Source organism: Scyliorhinus torazame, chromosome 1 (genome assembly GCF_047496885.1).
Source record: "Scyliorhinus torazame isolate Kashiwa2021f chromosome 1, sScyTor2.1, whole genome shotgun sequence".
Taxonomy (NCBI): Eukaryota; Metazoa; Chordata; class Chondrichthyes; order Carcharhiniformes; family Scyliorhinidae; genus Scyliorhinus; species Scyliorhinus torazame.
Genome location: NC_092707.1, coordinates 343,271,067 through 343,294,241, shown reverse-complemented (window position 1 = coordinate 343,294,241; position 23,175 = coordinate 343,271,067). Strand labels below are relative to the sequence as shown.

The 23,175-nt window shown below is 49.0% G+C and overlaps 1 protein-coding gene across 3 annotated transcripts in view; it reads right to left on the bottom strand.

Moving 5' to 3' along the window:
* mark1 (MAP/microtubule affinity-regulating kinase 1) overlaps positions 1-23,175 on the bottom strand; it is a 323,583-nt gene that overhangs the window by 11,590 nt on the left and 288,818 nt on the right. For 2 of the 3 annotated variants that reach the window (XM_072509507.1, XM_072509517.1), the window contains exon 17: positions 2,143-2,187. The exons of the other annotated variant lie outside the window; for it this stretch is intronic. In XM_072509507.1, the coding sequence (XP_072365608.1) occupies positions 2,143-2,187 (45 nt within the window). The remainder of the gene's footprint in view (positions 1-2,142; positions 2,188-23,175) is intronic. 3 annotated transcript variants of the gene reach the window in all.

Sequence of the window (23,175 nt, the reverse complement as noted above, 5' to 3'; positions counted from 1 at the left end):
GGCTTGCTAGGCCATTTCAGAGGGCAGATAAGAGTCAGCCACATTGCTATGGGTCTGGAATCAGATGTAGGCCAGACTCTAAGGACAGCAGGTTTTCTTCCCTGAATTCATTAAAAGATGAGTTTTTACATCAATCGACAATAGTCGAGATGGTCACTATTACTGAGACTAGTTTTCAATTCCACATTTACAAATTCAAGTTTCCATGGTTGGATTTGAACTGATGTCACCAGAGCTTTAGCCTGGGCCTTAGGCTTATTTCAGTCCAGATGGAGAGATGGTGGTGTGGGGGGAATGTCACTTGCACTAGTAAATCAATTTATCTGTACCAAAATAAGGCAAGCTCTTAAATGAACCAAAGCATTTTGAAGCACTACCAGTAAAAGCTAGTGTAGATATTTAACAGTCAGTCATTCAGCTGTATGGGGCTGCACGCACCTATCCAAGCATAGCCACAGAATCACCTGCAATGACTTCTCTCCCTGCCCCCCACCATGACCCCTGGTGTCCCCAAAGAACTATCCTTGTCCCTTTTCTATTTCCCAAATACATGCTGCCACTTGGTGGCATCATCTGAACACAAGTCACATTCCACATTCACGCAGGTGACACCCAGCTCTACCTCACCAGTGCCATTCCTGACCCATCCACAGTTTCTAAATTGTCTGATTACTTGTTTGGCATCCAGCACTGGAATAAACAAAGATTCTTTCCACTTAAATATTGGGAATACTGTAGTACACAGGTCTGGCCAGAAAGGGTAAATGCGGGACTGAGTACAGCACCCACACAGCGATGTAAGAGAACACATGACCTGCACATAGGGTCAGTGTAGTGTTGGACAGAGCTGTGTGTAGAAGCAAGCATGGAAACAGCTTGGACCTTTACTATACCTATGTATATAGTTTCAATGTAGTTGATAAATACCTACTGTTGAACAACCTAAGAAAGCAAATACCGTAGAAAACTAAGACCAGAGCCATTTGTTTAGTCCATGGCAGAATCACTGTCTTCCAGCCACTGACTTCATCCCTCTCCCAAGTGATGCTGAACCTAACTCTGCAACGTCAGTGTTATACTTGACCCGGAGATGAGTTTCCATGTCATTGCCCAACATCACCCAACTCCACCCCTGTCTCAGCACATCAACTGCTGAAACCTACATGTTACTTCTAGACTTGGCATCTCAACGCAATACTGGCCAGCCTCCCACTTTTACCTTTCAGAAACTTACTTCACCAAAAGGTCTGTGGCCTGTGTTTTAACTTGTACCAAGTCCCGTTTACACATCACCCATGTGCTCACTGACCCACAGTGGCCCCAAGTTAAACAATGCCTCTATTTTAGAACTGTCATATATATATGTGCAAACTCCACACGGATAGTGACCCAGAGCCGGATTCGAACCTGGGACTTCGGCGCCATGAGGGAGCAGTGCTAACCACTGCACCACCGTGCTGCCCCCGTCATTTATATTTTCAAATGGCTGTGCCTGTTCCTATCTCGGTAACCTCCTTCATCCCTCGAACCCTCCCAAGGTACCCGTGGTTACCCAATTTTTGTTGCAGCCATGTCGTCAGCTGCAGAATTCCCTCCCTAAACCTCTTTGTCTCCCTTTCTTCCCAAAATATTCCTTAAACCTAATACTTTGACCAAGGTATTGTTAATTTGCCCTTATACCTCCTTATATGGCTTGGTGCTATATTTTGTTTGATATGGCCCCCATGAAATACCTTGGCCAGTTTACCACATGAAAGGTGCTGTATAAGTACAAAGAGTAGCTGTTGGTGGTGGCAATAATGGAGGAGAGGCAAGGTGAGCAGAGAACATGACCAATGCTTGCATCCTTCAAATCCTGTCATTTATCTTCAATTTGTTTGAATGGCGCACATTACTGCACAAGTCTGAGCATTATAATCTTAACAAATGGGTCATTACTGTACTGAAAACAGTTTTGTTTTAGGTTGACAAAGCACAGTTTCTATAAAATAAAGTGCTAGCGAACATTTTTTACTGTGAGGGAGGGAGAGGAACAATTGAATGATAATTGTTACCCTATATCAATTTGCTATACCCTCTAAAATTTCAACAAGGATAGTTATGCACAAAAACATTGAGACAATATTAGCAGTGGCACCTCACCTTGCAGTGTCAGCTCTGCCACTGCCTTCACCTTCACTTGGGCCCCTCAAAAGCAATCAGAATTAAGGTTCAGTGCAAATAGAGGAAACAAGATAACAAGTTAGAAACATGAAAAATGAAGAAGTCAAGAGAACCTAGATCTTGATTAAATGATACCAGAAAACAATGCAACAGTGAAAATGCACAAACATGAACAGAATCAATAGTTCTGAATAAGATCAACATACAGGTGATTTAATTAAGGCTTCAATCTTACAGATCTTCATTTTGTGTGGACATTCAAAATAAGCCTGGGTAAAAATTCAATGACAATCAAAATTATACGCCCAGCGTTCCTTTTTTATACTAATTTGATTAAAGTAAAATATATTTTTCTCCAGAAATGCTTAATGCATTATAAATAGAAAAAGCCACTAGCCCTGCTCATGAGCCTACTCTAACCCCACCATGTCAAAACATTTATTACATATCACTGACACATGGCAGATCTGATTTTTCTCAACAAACGTGACCGGCGTTGTCGTCTCAAAAGGCATTAGTTTCTCCCTCTCTTCCCATCTCCCCCCACAAAGTGAAATTGAAGCACACCAGATATATTTACGCATTGTGTCTTTTCCATCTATATGTGACAAATATAGAAACAACACTCACTTAATGAGTCAAAACAGTTGCAATTTATCTGGCGCAACATACAACTAGTACCCTTTACCTCCACTTAAGTCCTTCATTCTTGGCCTCACCTCCCTCTTTAATCTACAATGGACTTTTCAAATTTTGTCCATTGCTAAAATGGTTTCCAACAAATTGAGTTCCGCCTTTTATGCATAATATCACCCGCTGCCCAATTGCTCAACGTAAAGTCCAACTTCATCCAAGACTTGTGTACTACTCCATAGTCGAACTGAATCTACAATTACCTTTCTAACTTTTCATTGGGAGCTGAAAAGTGGTATATCTCTGGCTTCAGGGTTCAAATCTTCTTCAATTTTAACCTTCATATATTTTACTCATGCTACTAGAGTTATTGCGGCTGAAAGCTTTTCATATTCTTCAATGTGTAGTAATTCTTCTCAGCTCTCCATTCAAATCAAAACTCATCACGTTATCTTCTATTCGTAAGTTCATTTTCTCCAGAATCTTAAAAGTGGAGAACTCCATGACTACCAATTTACCCGTTAACAATCTGCAGACTTTTACAGCAGAAACATTGACCGTGCCAAACCACTAGTTCTTCATTGACCTGATATTAGGTTGAGTATTTTCGATTTGAATGATGCCCTGCACTAGATGCTCCAGACTTTGACCATGGAGTTTTTTAAAATCACAGCTATTACTTGAAAATACTATTTTCACTCTGATACTGAATCATTATCAGTCCCCTGCGATATTCCATAGCTCTTGATACTCTGGCAATGTTACTTTTAAAATGCATACTAGATAAATGCAAAAAGCAGCAATAAATGAGTTATAGAGTTCTTAGCTGTTTCTGTCAAGCCTCTGTTCTTAACTATGAGTTAACCTGTGGACTGTTTCTCTGTTCTGGAACAACTGGAATCCTGGAGTCAATTCCTTGTAATTTCATTCAACAAAAACACTAGGCAGACCAGACAATTATTTCCGTAATCGAGCCAATATTCCTTCTTAAATCAAGACCAAAAAAGTATAGATTATCTGTTCTTTCATGTTACCTTTGGGGCATTTCTCGAGCAGGATGTCTGCACTTTGCACCTAAAAACCAGACGTTGCACTCCAAAATCAACTCATCTGAGACAGTTTAACTGCATTATAATATTTACTATATAAATGAAACTATTTCAATGGACTTTGAATCACAATTGATCAAAGAATGTCCTCAAGCACTGCTGCGACATTCCTGGCCTCTGAACTGCAAGAGCTTGGTCACAGTGATCAGTCCGAGAAAGGCTGAACACAGAGAAAGAGCATAGGGGAGGGGACAACAGAGGGTGTAAGGAGATTGAGTCATCACATGCTTTTTTAACCCAATTCTGTCACCTAATACTGTAATTATCCTGTACATTATTTAATGGCAGTGTTTGTGGGAAAGGTTTGTTGAATAAAGCAAAGCTGGATCATCTGACTGCTTTCATTTGCGGAGATTTGTCTTTTGTTCTGGAACAAAAGAGATTCACATGACTGAATTTGGTAAGGAAATAAAAGCAAGTGATGTAGGATAATCCGGAGGAAAAGATGGTGCCAACTGGTTAGTACAGGCCCTGCCACTCCCCCAAGAAACAATGACAAAAATAAGACAAAATATTATTGTTGGAAGCAGTTATTCCCAGTTAGTTTTGGTTCAGAGATCAAAATATACAACTTTTCTATTTCATTGTAATTCTTCTATATTTGTTCATCTGCTGTGTGTGGTACCAACAAGACCAGCACTTATTACTCATCCCTAATGGCCCTCAGGAAGGTGGTGGTGAAACGCCTTCTTGAACCACTGCAGTCCATGCGACATCCGGATGCCCACAATGCTGCTGGGTAGAGTTTCAGGATTTATGAAGAAAAACATCTTCCTTTTGGAGGGTAACATATCAGCGACACAGTTTATGAATTATTTAGGTGCTGATCAGCAAATGGCTCAGCTTCAGTTAACAAATCTCATTTGATAAAATTGTTGTAGGAAAATTGACAACGTACCATAGATAATACTCCTTTATAAATTTGATGTTTTAAATGATGACTTTCAGAAAACATTTTAAACATGTAAACACCTGGACTAACTCTCATTTCCCATCTTTCTGATCGGCTTTCATCTCCCCATTGGAGCAAGTCTTTGGCTCAGTGGTGGCAGTCCTGATTCTGAGCCAGAAGGTGGAGGGTTCAAACCATGCTAAAGACAGTCCTGCCAAGTATAGACCAAAGCTTTGGCTCTAGATCCTGTTTTTAAAAAAATTTAGAGTATCCAATTCTTTTTTTCCCAATTGAGGGGCAATTTAGCGTGGCCAATCTACCTACCCTGCACATCTTTGCGTTTGTGGGGGTGAGACCCACGCAGACACGAGGAGAATGTGCAAACTCCACATGGACAGTGACCCGGGGCCAGGATCGAACCCGGGTCCTCGGCGCCGTGCGGCAGCAGTGCTAACCACTGCACCACCATGCCACCCCTAGATTCTGGGTTAACACCCAGTGAGACACTTGCATCTGGTCACTATAGGAGCCCCCATGTCCCCGACCATCACATCATGCAGCTTAAGAGAGTCCATCGAATCCCCCTGCTTTTGAACATGGACTATATTACTGACTGGTATATAGCTGTGGATGGAGCATTGATAGGCTGACAGGGCAAGATATACATCAGCCCGAGAGAATTATCATGTAAGGATTCTATGAGCGGGATCATACAAGATCAACAACCACACTTCTGATTTTTATTACACTTTGAACAATGAATCATGAACAATCTACTTTGGGTAAAAAAAAATCAATGTTTGCAGTTTCTCATGAGTGAAAGTCAAAATCCAAATATCTCTCTCTGTGATCTATTCATAGAACATGTTGGTTGACTCAATGACAAACATCTGCTCTCTCGACTAGGGTTAACATGCCATGAGGAGATCCAAGAATTGGGATGCAAGAAACATCGCATTAGAAAAAAACTAAGGGAAAGATAGGGTCTTACAGAAGAAAAGACATTGATGGATCAGAGCGACCGAATCATCACCCTGGAGGCCGGAATTAAGAGGTTGGCGGCGACCCAGGGGAGCCTGAAAGGGAAGGTTGAGGACAGGAAAATTGGTCGAGGCGGAGAACATCCAAACAGTCGGCCTGCCAGGGGGAATCGAGGGAAGGGACCCGACTGACTATGTGGCCCAAGTGCTGGGCAGCCTAATGGGGAGGGACAGCTTCCCCAAGCCGCCGAAGATTGACCGGGCTCACAGTCACTCAGACTAAATAACAAGGCGGGGGAAGCAGCCGAGAGCCGTAATAGCCTAGCTGCACAAGTACCAGGACTGGGAAAGGAAACTTCGCTGACAGATGAAAGTTTGCAACTGGGAGTGCATAAAATCAGAGTCAACCAGGACATTGGGACAGATCTGGCAAAGCACAGGGCAGAATTTAATCAGGCAAAATCGGCCTTGTACAAAAACAAAATCAGATACAGGGTGCTGTTCCCAGCCAGGCTCTGGGTCACATATCAGGGCAAGAAACATTATTTTTGTTTTGTCTGCAGTGGCGGACGAGTTTGTCCAAAAGAATAGCTTGGACAGACAGCAAGAGAGGCAGCGATGAGGAAGACACAGAGGAGGCAAAGGAAATCAATAGACAATTTTGCTCAGGACTGCATCGCCTCACTATGAATAGGGTAACCGGCTCATAGGAAGGAGGGGACGCGTGCAGCAGAGTGCAGGAAAGGATGAGTAGAAGATAGTAGAGACACCAGCAGAGCGGGCTTACAAGGAGGTAAGGTTGACCCTGGAAGGGGGTGGGCACCACACTAGCGGGAAAACTAGCACCAGGAAGTACGAGAGGGGGGGCCACGATGCATCTCCCACCAGGGAGACAGCATCTGGCCAGGGGGAGGGGTGACCATGGCCATTTTAGATGGCCCCCTAACAAAGGGACACGCCGGAGTGCAGGGGCGCATCCACAAGTATTGTTGATCCTGCAAGAGGGTGAGAACCCCCATCAGAATAGTAACCTGGAAAGTCAGGGGACTTAACGGCCCAGTGAAAAGATCCAGAGTCTTCGCCCACCTGAAAGTTATGAAAGCTGACAATAGTCTTCCTCGAAGAGATGCACCTGAGGGAGAAGCACCAACTGCTGGTAAGGGTTGGGTGGAACAGACCTACCATTCCTGCTACAGGACGAGAGCTAGGGGGGTTGCCAAATTGATAAGTAAGAGGGCGGTGTTTACTGTGACGAGGACAGTTACGGACCAAAGGGGATGGTCTGTCATGGTCAATGATGTCCTGGACTGGGCACAGGTGGTCCTGGTGAACATGAATGCGCCCAGCTGGGATGACATGGAATTTGTAAAGACGACCGTGGCGGAAACCCCCTACATAGATACGCACCGTCTGATCACGGGGGGGAAACCTTAACTGTGCACAGCACCCATTGATGGGACAGGTTGAACCCCAGAACGGGGAAAACGACAGGCATGGCCAGAGAACTGAGAACATTCATGGAACAGATGGGGGCAGTGGACCCATGGCGGTTCATGCACCTAGGTGAGAAGGAATTCTCGTTTTTCTCGCCAGTACACAGGGTCTACATCCGTAATGACTTCTTTGTAGTGGGGAAAATCAGTGCTTCAAGATATAGTCAAAGAGGAATACTCTGCGATTGCAATCTCCTACCTCGCTCCACATTACAAGCATGTGAGGTTGGAGACAGACTGTGCCCAACGCCACATATGTAGGTTGCACAAGGGACTCTTGGGTGACAAGGTCTTCTGCCAGAAAACATCACAGACCATTGGCAAGTACGTTACTAACAACCGGAATGGGGAAGTCTCCACCTTCCATGTTCTGGGAGGCACTGAAGGCGGTGATTAGAGGAGAATTTATTGCCTATAAGACTCGCAGATACAGGAAGAGAGGGCGGCTTGGCAACAACTGATCGACTCCATTCTGGAGGTCCACAGAACGTACTCCCAGGTCCTGGCCGCAGAGCTTCTGGCGGAGAGGAAAAAGCTACAAATAGACTTTAACCTGCTACCCACCAGGAAAGCAGTACACCAACTCCGCCAGACACGGGGGACCTTCTACGAGCATGGAGACAAGGCTAGACACCTATTGGCTCACCAGCTGAGAAAGCAGGCAGCCACGAGGGAAATAGCACAGATAAAGGATAGCAGAGGCGAACTGGTAGCCAAACCAAAAAAGGTCAACAAAACATTTGAAGCCTTCTACTGGGGACTGTACACCTCCGAGCCCCCCCGACGGGGACTCGGGGACGAAACAACTCCTCGACAGATTGGACATGCCAGTCGTGGTGGATGACAGACGGAGGGGGCTGGAAGCACCACCAGGACTGGGAGAGGTCATGGAAAGCATCAACTCCATGCAGGCGGGGAAGGCGCCGTGACCAGACTGGTTCCCGGCAGACATTTACAAAAACTTTGCGACGGCACTGGCCCAGCACCTGCAGGAGATGTTCGCAGATTCGCTAGCGAGGGGCATCCTGCCTCCAATGCTAACACAGGTCGTCGCCGTATCGCTGAGGCCCAAAAAGATCAAAGACCCGACGGAATGTGAAAAATATAGACCCATTTCGCTGCTCAATGTAGACACGAAAATACTCGCAAAATAACCGGCTAAGTGGGTGGAGAACTGCGTACCAAAAGTGGTCGCAGAGGACCAGACATACTTTGTGAAGGGTAGACAACTAACTACGAACATCAGACGACTGCTGAACATGATAATGACCCCATCCGGGGAGAGAACAACACCAGAGGTGACCATCTCCCCAAAACGCAGAAAAGGCCTTCGACAGAGTCGAGTGGAAATACCTCATTGAGGTACGAGAGCGCTTTGGGTTAGGGACAGGGTTCCCCTGGCATGAGGATTGCAGACGATCAAGGTGAACATACGTAGGTTCCTCTTCCTGTTCAATTCCCCAACATCCCCATGGCCTTTTCCACCTTCATAGACATGATGATTATGGCTTGTGTGTGTGTGGTCTGTGTGCCGGTTGGGGGCTGGAGGGGAAAAGAGAGAGAGAGAGAGAGAGAGAGACAGAGAGGGAAAAGAGACAGAGAGAGAAAAGAGAGAGAGAGAGAAAAGAGAGAGAGAGAGAGAAAAGAGAGAGAGAGAGAGAGAAAAGAGAGAGAGAGAGAAAAGAGAGTCCAAAGATCCTCAAAACAGTCTCACAAGGAAGAAACAAAATGGGGCTCCTGGCCCTCCCTAACCTAGAGTCTACAATTGGGCAGCCATGGCGAAAAGAGTGAGGGGATGGGTGAAGGAGCCAGACACAGAATGGGTGAGGATGGAGGAGGCTTCCTGTACAGACATGGCCCTCTGGCCCTTGCCATGGCAGTGCTCCCATCCCCGCCAACAAAACACTCAACAAGCCTGGTGGTGGTAGCTACCTTGGGAACCTGGAACCAGATGAGGCAGCACTTTGGTCTGACCAAAATGTCCACCATAGCCCCCCCCCCCATCTGTTGCAACCATAGGTTCCCACCAGCCAAGCTTGACACCACCTTTAAAAGGTGGAGACAGGATGGAGGGACACTGACGGTTAGAAACCTTTACACCGAGGACAGACTAGTGAACCTAGAGAAACTGATAGACTGGAGCTACAGAAGGGAAACAAACTCCGACATCTACAGGTCAAGAACTTTCTCCGCAAAGTGATGACAACATACCCACGGACCCAGAGAAACACAATGCTGGAGGAGTTACTGGACGTGGACAGCCTGGGGAGGGTTAACTACATGGACCTCTAAGGGCGACTATTAGAAAGAACACACTCCCCACTGGACAAAACATAGGAAAAATGGGAGGAAGAGCTAGGGACGGAAATAGGGTGGGGACTCTGGAGCGAGGCACTGAACAGGGCCAACTCCACCTCCTCAGGTAACTGAAAGTGGTGCACAGAGCACACCTGACCAGAACCCCAATAAGCAGGTTCTTCCCGGAGGTGGAGGGCAAATGTGAACGGTGCCAGGGAGGCCTGGTAAACCACGCCCACATGTTCTCTGCATGCCCAAGACTTGTTGGGTTTTGAACAGACTTCTTCGAGGCAATGTCCAAGGTTGTGGGGATGAGGGTGGAACCGTGCTCAAGAATGACAGTCCTCGAGGTATTGGACCAGCTAGAACTACATATGGGGAAGAAGCCGACACCCTTGCCTTTGCTTCCCTCATCGCCCACCGAAGAATCCTGCTTGGCTGGCGATCAGCAGTACCAACCACAGCTGCAGACTGGCTGGCAGACCTGGCGAAATTTCCCCACCTGGAGATAATCAAGTTCGCTGTCCGAGGGTCAAAGGCCATTCACCAACTTGTTCCAGGACCCGTTCGAGGCCAACAGCCAATAGAGTGAGAGGAGGGGGGGTAAGAAAAAGGAGGTGGAGACTTGAAACAGCCGATAGAGAGATCGGGGGCCTCGAACAAGTCCCCAAGAGACTGAACCCCTCCAAAGACGGCAAAAACAGGATTGGTGGGGGTGGGGTGGAGAAGGGGTGTGAGGCCAATCAACAAAGCTGGTGGTGGTGGTGGTTGGGGGGGAACTCGCCGCCCACAGTAAATAGCAGTTAACTGCCCATTGCATGATAGGTGACCCAGGAAAGGACCCTGTAGCAACAAGAGGGGGTGGGCTTCAGTACAGAGGGAAATTACTTGTACCAATGTATGGGCTCTGCAGGAATTGCCTGAAAATGTTCAACTTTCAATATGCAATTCCGCAGCTCCCCAGGACCCTCCAAAAAAGTCTCGAGTCAGAGAACGCAGAGGTTCCAATTCAGTTATCCGGATAATTACCCAGGAAATATTAAACAGAAAAAAAAACTTCTAATTCAAGGGTAACTATATAACTTGCAACCCCTGGTTCCCAACTGACCTCCTCTGTGCCCCTGGCACTCTGACCACCCCAATGTCATGATATTCAAACACACACATCATGATGGACACACCAACAGACAAATCAGAGCACACAACACCACAACCAATCACACACAAGGACAGCAACCACATAAAAGCATGAGCACGACACCTAGTGGACAGTAGGTCTGGGGACAAAGACACGGACAAGACCTGTTACAAGATCACAAACAGGGAATCCCCACGTGCAGAGTATCAAGACCAAACTGTACATAGTCAGTTTAAATAAAATAGCGTTGTACCATATACAACCGTGTTGGCTCATCTGTGTGTCAGAACGCCCAACACCACATGGTACAGGAGTGGATCGATACCTGCCAACTAACCTGCCATTCTGGACATGGACCGCACCGACAAACCGCAGCCGTTGCAAGTCGCGGGGAACCTAGGTACCAATTGGAAGCTCTTCAGGCAGCGATTTGACCTGTACATCCGAGCCAACGAAAAACAGAGTGCCTCGGATGAAACGAAGATTGCAATGCTCCTCTTCTACGCAGGTCAGCACGCCCTCGACGTCTTCAACTCACTGGTGTTCGAAGAAGGCGAAAACCAATCCAAGTATGACACGGTCATCCTCAAACTGGACCAGCACTTTAAGGTTGAGGTGAATGAAAGTTTTGAAAGATACCTCTTTCAGCAACGCCTGCAAGGTAAGGAGGAGCTTTTTCAACCCTTTTTGACGCACCTCCGAATTCTAGCGCAGTCCTGCGGTAACGGCAGCACCACAGAGTCCATGATCAGGGACCAGATTGTTTTTCGCGTTGCCTCTAGTGGCCTACGCCAGCAGCTTCTTAAAATAAAAAGCCTCACCTTAGCGTCTGCTGTGGAAGCCTGTGTCCTCCACGAGAATGCAACCTGCCGTTTTGCCCGATTTCAGGCGTCCGAGTTGGCAAGGAGGGGGTCCCCAGCCGTCGAATCGGCAAGCCAGGCCGCCCACGACGCCGAACGCATCCAGGCCGTCGATTACTTCCCGACCCACGGCCCGGACGACAGCGGCCGCTTCCCGCACTTTTCGCGGTCTCCCGCGCTGGTGCGCGCCAAAAATAACGGCCACATCGAGGGACGCACTGCGCAGGCGCGCCCACCGCAAGATCGCACTGCGCACGCGCAGTGGCGCAACGAACGCCGTGACGTCATTACGTGCGGCAATTGTGGAGCTGTACACTTAAAAGGGCAATGTCCTGCTAAAAACCGACAGTGCCTCAGATGTGGCAAGATGGGCCACTATGCTGCCCACTGTCGTTCGGCTCAACCCATGGATCCTGCACATCCCCGACAATCTCGCAGACAAGTCAGGACCGTCCAGCCCACGCATCAAGACTTCCAGTTAAGTGATGCAGATGACCAGGATGCCTTCCGCGTTTCCGTCATCGATGTCAACAAGGTCAATGCCATCAATCCAGCCGATGAGTGGTGTGCCACCCTGACGGTCAACCGATCGCGCGTCACCTTCCGTCTGGACACCGGCGCATCCGCCAACCTGATTGCATATTCTGCATTCCAGGCCATGAAGGTCAAACCACCCATCACGCCATCCCGGCTCAAGATGGTTGATTATAACGGGAACGTCATCCCGTCCATAGGATCTTGCCAGCTACAGATAACTCACAAGATGCACATGGCCACACTCCCCTTCGAAGTTGTCGGCTCATCAAAAGACTCGTTACTGGGCGCACAGGCGTGTAAGGTCCTTCACCTGGTACAGCGCATTATGTCTCTCTCTCCAGATGAGATATCCGACTTCTCGGATGCTGAGTTCCACGCAAATCTCCATTCCCTCCTTGCTCACAACCAGGAGGTTTTTGAAGGCATGGGGACATTGCCATACACGTACAAGATTCGACTCAAACCGAACGCCATCCCTGTCGTTCACGCACCTCGCAGGGTTCCTGCGCCACTCAAAGACCGCCTCAAGTTGCAGCTGCAGGCTCTTCAGGACCAAGGGGTCCTATCCAGGGTCACGGAGCCCACGCCATGGGTCAGCTCCATGGTCTGTGTAAAGAAGCCCTCTGGCGAGCTCCGCATATGTATAGATCCTAAAGATCTGAATAACAACATCATGCGGGAACACTATCCCATCCCGAAACGAGAGGACCTCACCAGCGAGATGGCGCAAGCCAAAATATTTACCAAATTGGATGCGTCCAAAGGATTTTGGCAGATCCAATTGGACCCGGCCAGCCGAAGGCTATGCACGTTCAACACCCCTTTTGGCAGATTCTGCTACAACCGGATGCCATTCGGCATCATTTCAGCATCTGAAGTTTTCCACCGCATTATGGGGCAGATGATGGAAGGCATCGAAGGGGTACGTGTATATGTGGACGATATCATCATTTGGTTCACCACTCCGCAGGAACACATGCATCGTCTACGACGTGTCTTCACCCGCATACGACAAAATGGTCTGCGTCTCAACCGCGCCAAGTGTGCCTTCAGCCAGATGGAGCTGAAATTCCTCGGGGACCACATCTCACGATCAGGGGTCCGTCCCGATGCAGACAAAGTTAGCGCCATCACAGCCATGCCACGGCCGGCTGACAAGAAGGCTGTCCTAAGATTCCTGGGCATGGTCAACTTCCTTGGGAAGTTCATTCGCAACCTGGCTTCTCATACAACAAATATGCGCCATCTCGTAAAAAAATCAACAGAATTCCACTGGCAGCAATCGCATCAGCTGGAATGGGAGGAGCTCAAGCACAAACTGGTCACGGCACCAGTGCTGGCGTTCTTTGACACGACTCGCCCTACAAAGATCTCAACAGACGCCAGCCAATCTGGTATTGGAGCGGTACTCCTGCAAAAAGACAGCACGTCGTCATGGGCCCCGGTTGCATATGCCTCACGAGCCATGACCCCTACCGAACAGCGCTACGCGCAAATAGAAAAAGAATGCCTGGGCTTGTTAACTGGACTGGACAAGTTCCATGACTATGTGTATGGCCTGCCACGATTTACGGTTGAAACTGACCACCGCCCCCTGGTCAACATCATTAACAAAGACCTGAACGACATGACCCCTCGCCTTCAGCGCATCTTACTTAAACTCAGGAGGTATGATTTCGAACTGATCTACACTCCGGGGAAGGATCTCATCGTGGCGGACACGCTCTCCCGAGGAGTGAGCACACCACCAGATGCGGAGGGGTTCGTGCGTCAAATTGAGGCACACGTGACTCTGACAGCAGCAAATCTGCCAGCTGATGATCCAAGTCTGGCCCACATACGCGCAGAGACGGCGACTGACCCCCTTCTGCAGCGAGTGATGCGCCACATGACGGAAGGGTGGCTCAAAGGGCAGTGCCCCCAGTTTTATAATGTGCGAGATGACCTTACCAACATAGACGGGGTCCTTATGAAATTAGACAGGATCGTTATTCCGCACAGCATGCGCCAGATGATTCTTAATCAACTACACGAAGGTCACTTGGGCGTCGAAAAATGCAGACGAAGGGCCCGAGAGGCGGTATATTGGCCGGGTATTAATGAAGACATAGCCAACATGGTGCTCAATTGCACAACCTGTCAGAGGTTTTAACCGGCGCAACCTCCGGAGACGCTTCTACCACACGAGATGGTGACGTCCCCCTGGGCGAAGGTGGGTGTTGACCTATTTCACGCGCTCGGCAGAGATCACATCGTTATTATAGACTACTTCTCAAACTACCCGGAAGTCATGCCTCTCCATGATCTGACGTCGTCCGCAGTCATTGGGGCCTGCAAGGAAACATTTGCTCGCCATGGCATTCCAAGGACTGTCATGTCAGACAATGGACCCTGCTTCGCCAGCCGTGAATGGTCGTCCTTTGCCGCAGCATATGGTTTCACTCATGTGACATCCAGCCCTCTACATCCACAGTCGAACGGGAAGGCTGAAAAGGGCGTCCACATTGCCAAGCAGCTCCTGTGCAAGGTGGCTGCTGCCGGATCGGACTTTAACCTCGCCTTGCTGGCCTATCGATCGGCCCCGCTATCCACGGGTCTCTCGCCAGCGCAACTCCTAATGGGTCGCTCCCTCAGGACGACGGTACCGTCCATCCTGGCACCAACAACAGACCATGAGACGGTTCTTCGGAACATGCAAATGCAGCGTGATCGCCAGAAAAGTCAGTACGACACACGAGCGACGGACCTGCCCCCCCTGTCCTCCGGAGACAAAGTACGCGTCCATCAACCGTATGGTGGCTGGTCAGCACCGGCCGAAGTCCTCCGACATGTGGCTCCCCGCTCGTTCCTGGTTCGCATGCCGGATGGTTCAGTGCGTCGCCGCAATCGGCGCGCCCTTCGCCAACTTCCACGCTCGCAGCCACACAGTACGCACCACGCCAGATCCTCAACAGGCTTCCGAGGATGACTTTGTGGAGCTGCCGCAGATCACGCCCTCTCCAGCGCCACCCATGGCCATGCTTGCACATCAGCCGGTGGTTCTTGACCCACCCTTGAGGCGGTCAACCCGAACTCGTCGCAAGCCCATTAGACTGGACTTATAACACCGTTCATATGTCTAACAAGTTACACAATTTTATATGATAACCTGTTGTTGTTTATCGTTCCAGATATCGTCTGACTGGACCACTGTTCAAGTTTTTTTTCTCGTTCGCATTCATGTTCTGTTATGGTACAACCTTGTTCATGTGACGCACCCGACATCGACCCATGTAAATAGTTACGTCATATGCACATGCTGTACACAACACACACACACTCTTAGATGCACTCACGACGCGATCATATTTATTACCACGTAGGCACATATCTTTGTAAAAAGGGTGGATGTCATGATATTCAAACACACACATCATGATGGACACACCAACAGACAAATCAGAGCACACAACACCACAACCAATCACACACAAGGACAGCAACCACATAAAAGCACGAGCACGACACCTAGTGGACAGTAGGTCTGGGAACAAAGACACGGACAAGACCTGTTACAAGATCACAAACAGGGAATCCCCACGTGCAGAGTATCAAGACAAAACTGTACATAGAAAGTTTAAATAAAATAGCGTTGTACCATATACAACCGTGTTGGCTCATCTGTGTGTCAGAACGCCCAACACCACACCCAAGCCTTCAGCTTTGCCCTGACCTTTCAACACTTCCCCCTCCCCTCCCCACCTGACTCCTCCCCCCCCCCCACACCCTGGCCTCACCACCATACCAAGCTGAGATCTATCCATCCTGCCACCCTATCCACACACCTCACTCACACTCATTCTCCAGCATTCTGAAAAGCTATTTAAATATCCCAAAGCTTTTCACTGTGTTTGTGATTGATGACTTCCCAAAATACAGCAGCTAGTGCTGTAAAAAGTGGCATGGCTTGGCTTCCCTCGACAATCTTGCACTACAGGGAAGTACTTCTTGAACATACATTCTGCATTTCTGAAGAGGCCTGGTTCCAGGCCAGAAATGCCGACCTCCATCTTAGTGCAGAACAACAGGAGTGGAAATCCAGTGGCGATTGCCAGCCCTTGGGATATGTGAGCTATCGGTTGTAACATTGAATGGAAGCTACACTTTTGTCCTGAAGCCATTTCTATAATCACAATTCTCATAGAATAAGAGACCGATTCTTTTGTCTATAGTTTGTAATCAACTTGGTCGAGGGAGACTTCCGGGTGCGGCGATGACCAGCTAAGTCGCACGTTTCAGCAGCTCCCGGTGGAACAGACTTTTGCGCTCTTGATAGGAGCCCCAACGGCAATTTTAATGGCAAAAAACACTGTGCTGTAATCCAGAAGGGAATCCCCCCTGGACACGGATGGAAAAAAGAGAGGAAAGTGGCCGGATTGCGGTGGATCCTCGAGAGCAGCGGCCAGGAAGGCAGGCACAAAGCAAGATGGCGTCAGAAGGAGGCAGTTTAATATGGGGCCCTGACCAACAAGAGTTCCTGCGGCGTTGCGTGGAAGAACTCAAAAAGGAGATGAAGAAGGAGCTGTTGGCCCCGATATTACAAGCGATTGAGGGGCTAAAGGAGGAGCAAAAGACCCAGGAACAGGAGCTTTGGGTCGTGAAGGCAAAGGCTGCTGAGAATGAGGACGACATACAGGGCCTGGTGGTGAAAACGGAGATGCACGAGGCACAACACAAAAGGTGTGTGGAAAGGCTGGAGGTGCTGGAGAATAATGCGAGGAGGGAGAATTTAAGGATTCTTGGTCTTCCCGAAGGTGTAGAAGGGGCGGACGTCGGGGCATATGTGAGCACGATGCTGCACTCGTTAATGGGATCGGAGGCCCCGACTGGTCCGCTGGAGGTGGAGGGAGCCTATCGAGTTATGGCGCGAAGACCGAGGGCTGGAGAAATTCCTCGAGCCATAGTGGTGAGATTTTTCCGATATAAGGACAGAGAGATGGTCCTCAGATGGGCAAAGAAAACTCGGAGCAGTAGGTGGGAGAACGCGGTGATCCGCGTATATCAAGATTGGAGTGCGGAGGTGGCGAGAAGGAGGGCAAGCTTTAATCGGGCCAAGGCGGTGCTGCACAAACGGAAGATTAAATTTGGAATGCTGCAACCGGCAAGATTGTGGGTCACACATCAAGGGAAACACCACTACTTCGAAATGGCAGATGAGGCGTGGACATTTATTGTCGAGGAGAAACTGGAGTGAGCGGGCCAGAAAAAGAACGTTTGGGACAAAGTGGGGGGGGGGGGGGGGTGAATATGTGGGATGAAGGGGGGAAAAGAGGGAAGAGATAACTTCCCAAGTTGTTAATCCTGCGACCCTGTAACTTTTCTCTCTTCCCCGTGTCGTGGGGGAGGGGGGGAGGGAGGATGAGAAGCTGAGGGCGCCGGCCATTGGGGGCGGGGCCAAAAGGGAAGCGCGGGCTTTATCCTCGCGCTATGGTAATCACGGCGGGAACAGGGAAGCAGGAAGGAGGGGGCCTCACACAGTGTGAGCCGAGGTCACGGGGGGAAGCCGAGGTCGGCCAGAGTTTGCTGACTTCTGGGAGCAACATGGGGGGTACAATTACGCTAGTTTGGGATCTAGCGGGGGGGGGGGGGGTTTAACTGGGTTGCTGCTGCTGGGGAGAAGGGGGAGCTGGTATGGGGGGGGGTGGTTGGGGCGCCGCTTGGGGGAGATATGGCTACGTGGGAACCGGGTGAGGAGCTGGATTGAAAAAGGAGATGGCTAGTCGTCAGGGGGGGGGGGTAAAGAGCCCCCCAACCCGGTTGATCACGTGGAATGTGAGAGGGCTGAACGGGCCGATTAAGAGGGCACGGGTACTCGCACAGCTAAAGAAACTTAAGGCAGATATGGTTATGCTTCAGGAGACGCATCTGAAGCTGATAGACCAGGTCAGACTACGCAAAGGATGGGTGGGGCAGGTGTTTCATTCGGGGCTAGTCGCAAAAAACGGGGGTGGCCATACTAGTGGGGAAGCGGGTAATGTTTGAGGCAAAGACTATAGTGGCAGATAGTGGGGGCAGATACGTGATGGTGAGTGGCAAATTGCAAGGGGAGGCGGTGGTATTAGTGAACGTGTATGCCCCGAACTGGGATGATGCCAACTTTATGACGCGTATGTTAGGACGAATCCCGGACCTAGAAGTGGGGAAGTTGGTAATGGGTGGAGATTTTAATACGGTGCTGAACCCAGGGCTGGACAGATCGAGGTTCAGGACCGGAAGGAGGCCGGCTGCAGCCAGGGTGCTTAAGGACTTTATGGAGCAGATGGGAGGAGTAGACCCCTGGAGATTTAGTAGACCTAGGAGTAAGGAGTTTGCGTTTTTCTCCTATGTCCACAAAGTTTATTCTCGAATAGATTTTTTTGTTTTGGGAAGGGCACTGATCCCAAAGGTGACGGGGACGGAGTACACGGCTATAGCCATTTCGGATCATGCTCCACATTGGGTGGACCTGGAGATAGGGGAAGAAAAACAACAGCGTCCACCCTGGAGAATAGACATGGGATTATTGGCAGATGAGGGTGTGTGTTTAAGGGTGAGGGGGTGTATTGAAAGGTACTTGGAACTCAATGATAATGGGGAGGTACAGGTGGGAGTGGTCTGGGAGGCGCTGAAGGCAGTGGTTAGAGGGGAGCTGATATCTATTAGGGCACATAAAGGAAAGCAGGAGGGTAGGGAAAGGGAGCGGTTGTTGAAAGAACTTCTGAGGGTGGACAGACAATATGCGGAGGCACCGGAGGAGGGACTGTACAGGGAAAGGCAAAGGCTACATGTAGAATTTGACTTGTTGACTACGGGTAATGCAGAGGCACAATGGAGGAAGGCACAGGTTGTACAGTACGAATACGGGGAGAAGGCGAGCAGGTTGCTGGCCCACCAACTGAGGAAAAGGGGAGCAGCGAGGGAGATAGGGGGGGTGAGAGATGAGGAGGGAGAGATGGAGCGGGGAGCGGAGAGAGTGAATGGAGTGTTCAAGGCATTTTACGAAAGATTATATGAAGCTCAGCCCCCGGATGGGAAGGAGAGAATGATGTGCTTTCTGGATCAGCTGGAATTTCCTAGGGTGGAGGAGCAGGAGAGGGTGGGACTGGGAGCACAGATTGAGACGGAGGAAGTGGTGAAAGGGATTGGGAGCATGCAGGCGGGGAAGGCCCCGGGACCAGACGGATTCCCAGTTGAATTCTATAGGAATTATATGGACTTGCTGGCCCCGCTACTGATGAGAACCTTTAATGAGGCGAGGGAAAGGGGGCAGCTGCCCCCGACTATGTCAGAGGCAACGATATCGCTCCTCCTAAAGAAGGAAAAAGGCCCGCTGCAATGCGGGTCCCACAGGCCCATTTCCCTCCTGAATGTGGACGCTAAGATTCTGGCCAAGGTAATGGCAATGAGGATAGAGGATTGTGTCCCGGGGGTGGTTCATGAGGACCAAACTGGGTTTGTGAAGGGGAGACAGCTGAATACAAATATACGGAGGCTGCTAGGGGTAATGATGATGCCCCCACCAGAGGGGGAAGCGGAGATAGTGGTGGCGATGGATGCCGAGAAAGCATTTGATAGAGTGGAGTGGGATTATTTGTGGGAGGTGCTGAGGAGATTTGGTTTTGGGGATGGGTATATCAGGTGGGTACAGTTGCTGTATAGGGCCCCGATGGCGGGCGTGGTCACGAATGGACGGGGGTCTGACTATTTTCGGCTCCATAGAGGGACGAGGCAGGGATGTCCTCTGTCCCCGTTATTGTTTGCACTGGCGATTGAACTCCTGGCCATAGCATTGAGGGGTTCCAGGAAGTGGAGGGGAATACTCAGGGGGGGAGAAGAACACCGGGTATCTCTGTATGCGGATGATTTGTTGCTATATGTGGCGGACCCGGCGGAGGGGATGCCAGAGATAATGCGGATACTTGGGGAGTTTGGGGATTTTTCAGGGTATAAACTGAACATGGGGAAAAGTGAGTTGTTTGTGGTGCATCTAGGGGAGCAGAGCAGAGAGATAGAGGATTTACCGTTGAGGAAGGTAACAAGGGACTTCCGGTACTTGGGGATCCAGATCGCCAAGAATTGGGGTACATTACACAGGCTTAATTTAACGCGATTGGTGGAACAGATGGAGGAGGACTTTAAGAGATGGGACATGGTGTCCCTGTCATTGGCAGGTAGGGTGCAGGCGGTTAAAATGGTGGTCCTCCCGAGATTCCTTTTTGTGTTTCAGTGTCTCCCGGTGGTGATCACGAAGGCTTTTTTCAAAAGAATCGAGAAGAGTATTATGAGTTTTGTGTGGGCTGGGAAGACCCCGAGAGTGAGGAGGGGATTCTTGCAGCGTAGTAGGGACAGGGGGGGGGGGCTGGCACTACCGAGCCTAAGTGAGTACTACTGGGCCGCCAATGTTTCAATGGTGTGTAAGTGGATGGGAGAAGGGGAGGGAGCGGCGTGGAAGAGATTGGAGAGGGAGTCCTGCAGGGGGACTAGCCTACAAGCAATGGTGACGGCACCGTTGCCGTTCTCACCAAAGAAATACACCACAAGCCCGGTGGTGGTGGCTACATTGAAAATTTGGGGGCAGTGGAGACGGCATGGGGGAAGGGCGGGAGCTTCGGTGCGGTCCCCGATAAGAAACAATCATAGGTTCGTTCCGGGGAGAATGGATGGGGGATTTGGAGCATGGCAAAGAGCTGGGGTAGTACAACTGAGAGATCTGTTTGTAGATGGGACGTTTGCGAGCCTGGGAGCGCTGACGGAAAAATATGGGTTGCCTCAAGGGAATGTATTTCGGTACATGCAATTGAGGGCTTTTGCAAGGCAACAGGTGAGGGAATTCCCGCAGCTCCCGACGCAGGAGGTGCAGGATAGAGTGATCTCAGAGACATGGGTGGGGGATGGTAAGGTGTCGGACATATACAGGGAAATGAGGGACGAGGGGGAGATCATGGTAGATGAGCTGAAAGGGAAATGGGAAGAAGAACTGGGGGAGGAGATTGAGGAGGGGCTGTGGGCTGATGCCCTGTGTAGGGTAAACTCATCGTCCTCGTGTGCCAGGCTAAGCCTGATACAATTTAAGGTGTTACACAGGGTGCATATGACTGGAGCACGGCTTAGTAACTTTTTTGGGGTAGAGGATAGGTGTGCGAGATGCTCGAGAGGCCCAGCGAATCACACCCACATGTTCTGGTCATGCCCGGCACTACAGGGGTTCTGGGTGGGGGTGGCAAAGGTGCTTTCGAAGGTGGTGGGGGTCCGGGTCGAACCAAGCTGGGGGTTGGCTATATTTGGGGTTGCAGAAGAGCCGGGAGTGCAGGAGGCGAGAGAGGCTGACGTGTTGGCCTTTGCGTCCCTAGTAGCCCGGCACAGGATATTGTTAATGTGGAAGGAAGCCAAACCCCCGGGTGTGGAGACCTGGATAAACGACATGGTAGGGTTTATAAAGTTAGAACGGATTAAGTTCGTGTTAAGGGGTTCGGCTCAGGGATTCACCAGGCGGTGGCAACCGTTCGTCGATTACCTCACAGAGAGATAGAGGGAGTGGAAAAGAAGTAGACAACAGCAGCAACCCAGGGGGGAGGGGAGGGGGGGAAATCGAACGGACTCTCAGAGATGTTATTGTATATGTATAATATGTATAGGTAGTTGTTATAGGTAATTGTATATTGGATTGTATTTTTGGAGAGTATTTATTTTGGACAAGGCAGTTGCCATTCAGTTTTGTTTTTGTTTTTGTTTATATATTATTCATTTATTTGTTTAAAACTGGCCACTGTTATTTATATTGCTTTATTATTGTGTAAAAGAAACACTACGTACTGTTATGCTTGGCCAAAAATCTTGAATAAAATATATGTTTTTAAAAAAACTTGGTCGAGGGAAAGATTAGAACACAGCATCCCTACTTGTGACAATAAGTGATTTTCATTTCAGTTCATTTTCATTTAATTTCACAATAAACGAGGTAAAAACATTAATGAGATGAAATCACAGAATTCCTTCAACTATCAAAATACGGTACATACCTCTATTAATGTTTTATTCCTTACATAAAACAAATTTTGAAATAGGTTGTGGACAGGATGTTTCAAATCAGCCATACAGCATTCCTCTTATATATTTAATATAATTGAAAATATTAGGGCATGGTGCAGCAAATGAGTCTCCTAGAGAAACACCACATCACCCAGGTTTGATCCCGGCCCCGGGTCACTGTCTGAGTCGAGTTTGCACCTTCTCCCAGTGTCTGCATGGGTCTCACCCCCACTACCCAAAAAGATGTGCCTGAATTGGCCATGCTAAATTGCCCCTTAATTGGAAAAATATAATTTTTTTTTATTTGGAAAAAAAACAAAATAGAGAAAATATTAGGACATTCCATAAAGAAATTTTCCATCTACATGCTGTCCCATGATATGATCTGAGCATAAGTTTTCTTACGTATGTTGACAACACCCGGCTTTACTTCACCATCACTTCTACTGACTCTTTTCCCCAGGGTAGAGGGGGCAATTACTAGGGGGCATAGATTTAAGGTGCGAGGGGCAAGGTTTAGTAGAGTAGATGTACGAGGCAAGTTTTTTTACACAGAGGGTAGTGGGTGCCTGGAACTCGCTGCCGGAGGAGGTGGTGGAAGCAGGGACAATAGTGACATTTAAGGGGCATCTTGACAAATACATGAATAGGATGGGAATAGAGGGATACGGACCCAGGAAGTGTAGAAGATTGTAGTTTAGTCGGGCAGCATGGTCGGCACGGGCTTGGAGGGCCGAAGGGCCTGTTCCTGTGCTGTACTTTTGTCTGTTCTTTGTTCTTTTGTTCTTTGACTCCTCCCATGTTGCTACATTATCACACTGCTGATCTGGCATTCAGTGAGGTTTGTAGGACGTACAGAAGGACACCATTACGACCGATAGTAAACCTACCCTTTGCCAGGGATTTTAACGATATTGTGGCCATGGACCTTAAGATCTGGGATAAAGCTAACAATATATTTATTTTGCATTTTGTAGATTTAGCAACCAGATTTAGTTAATCAACCACTGTACGAAGTAAAGAAG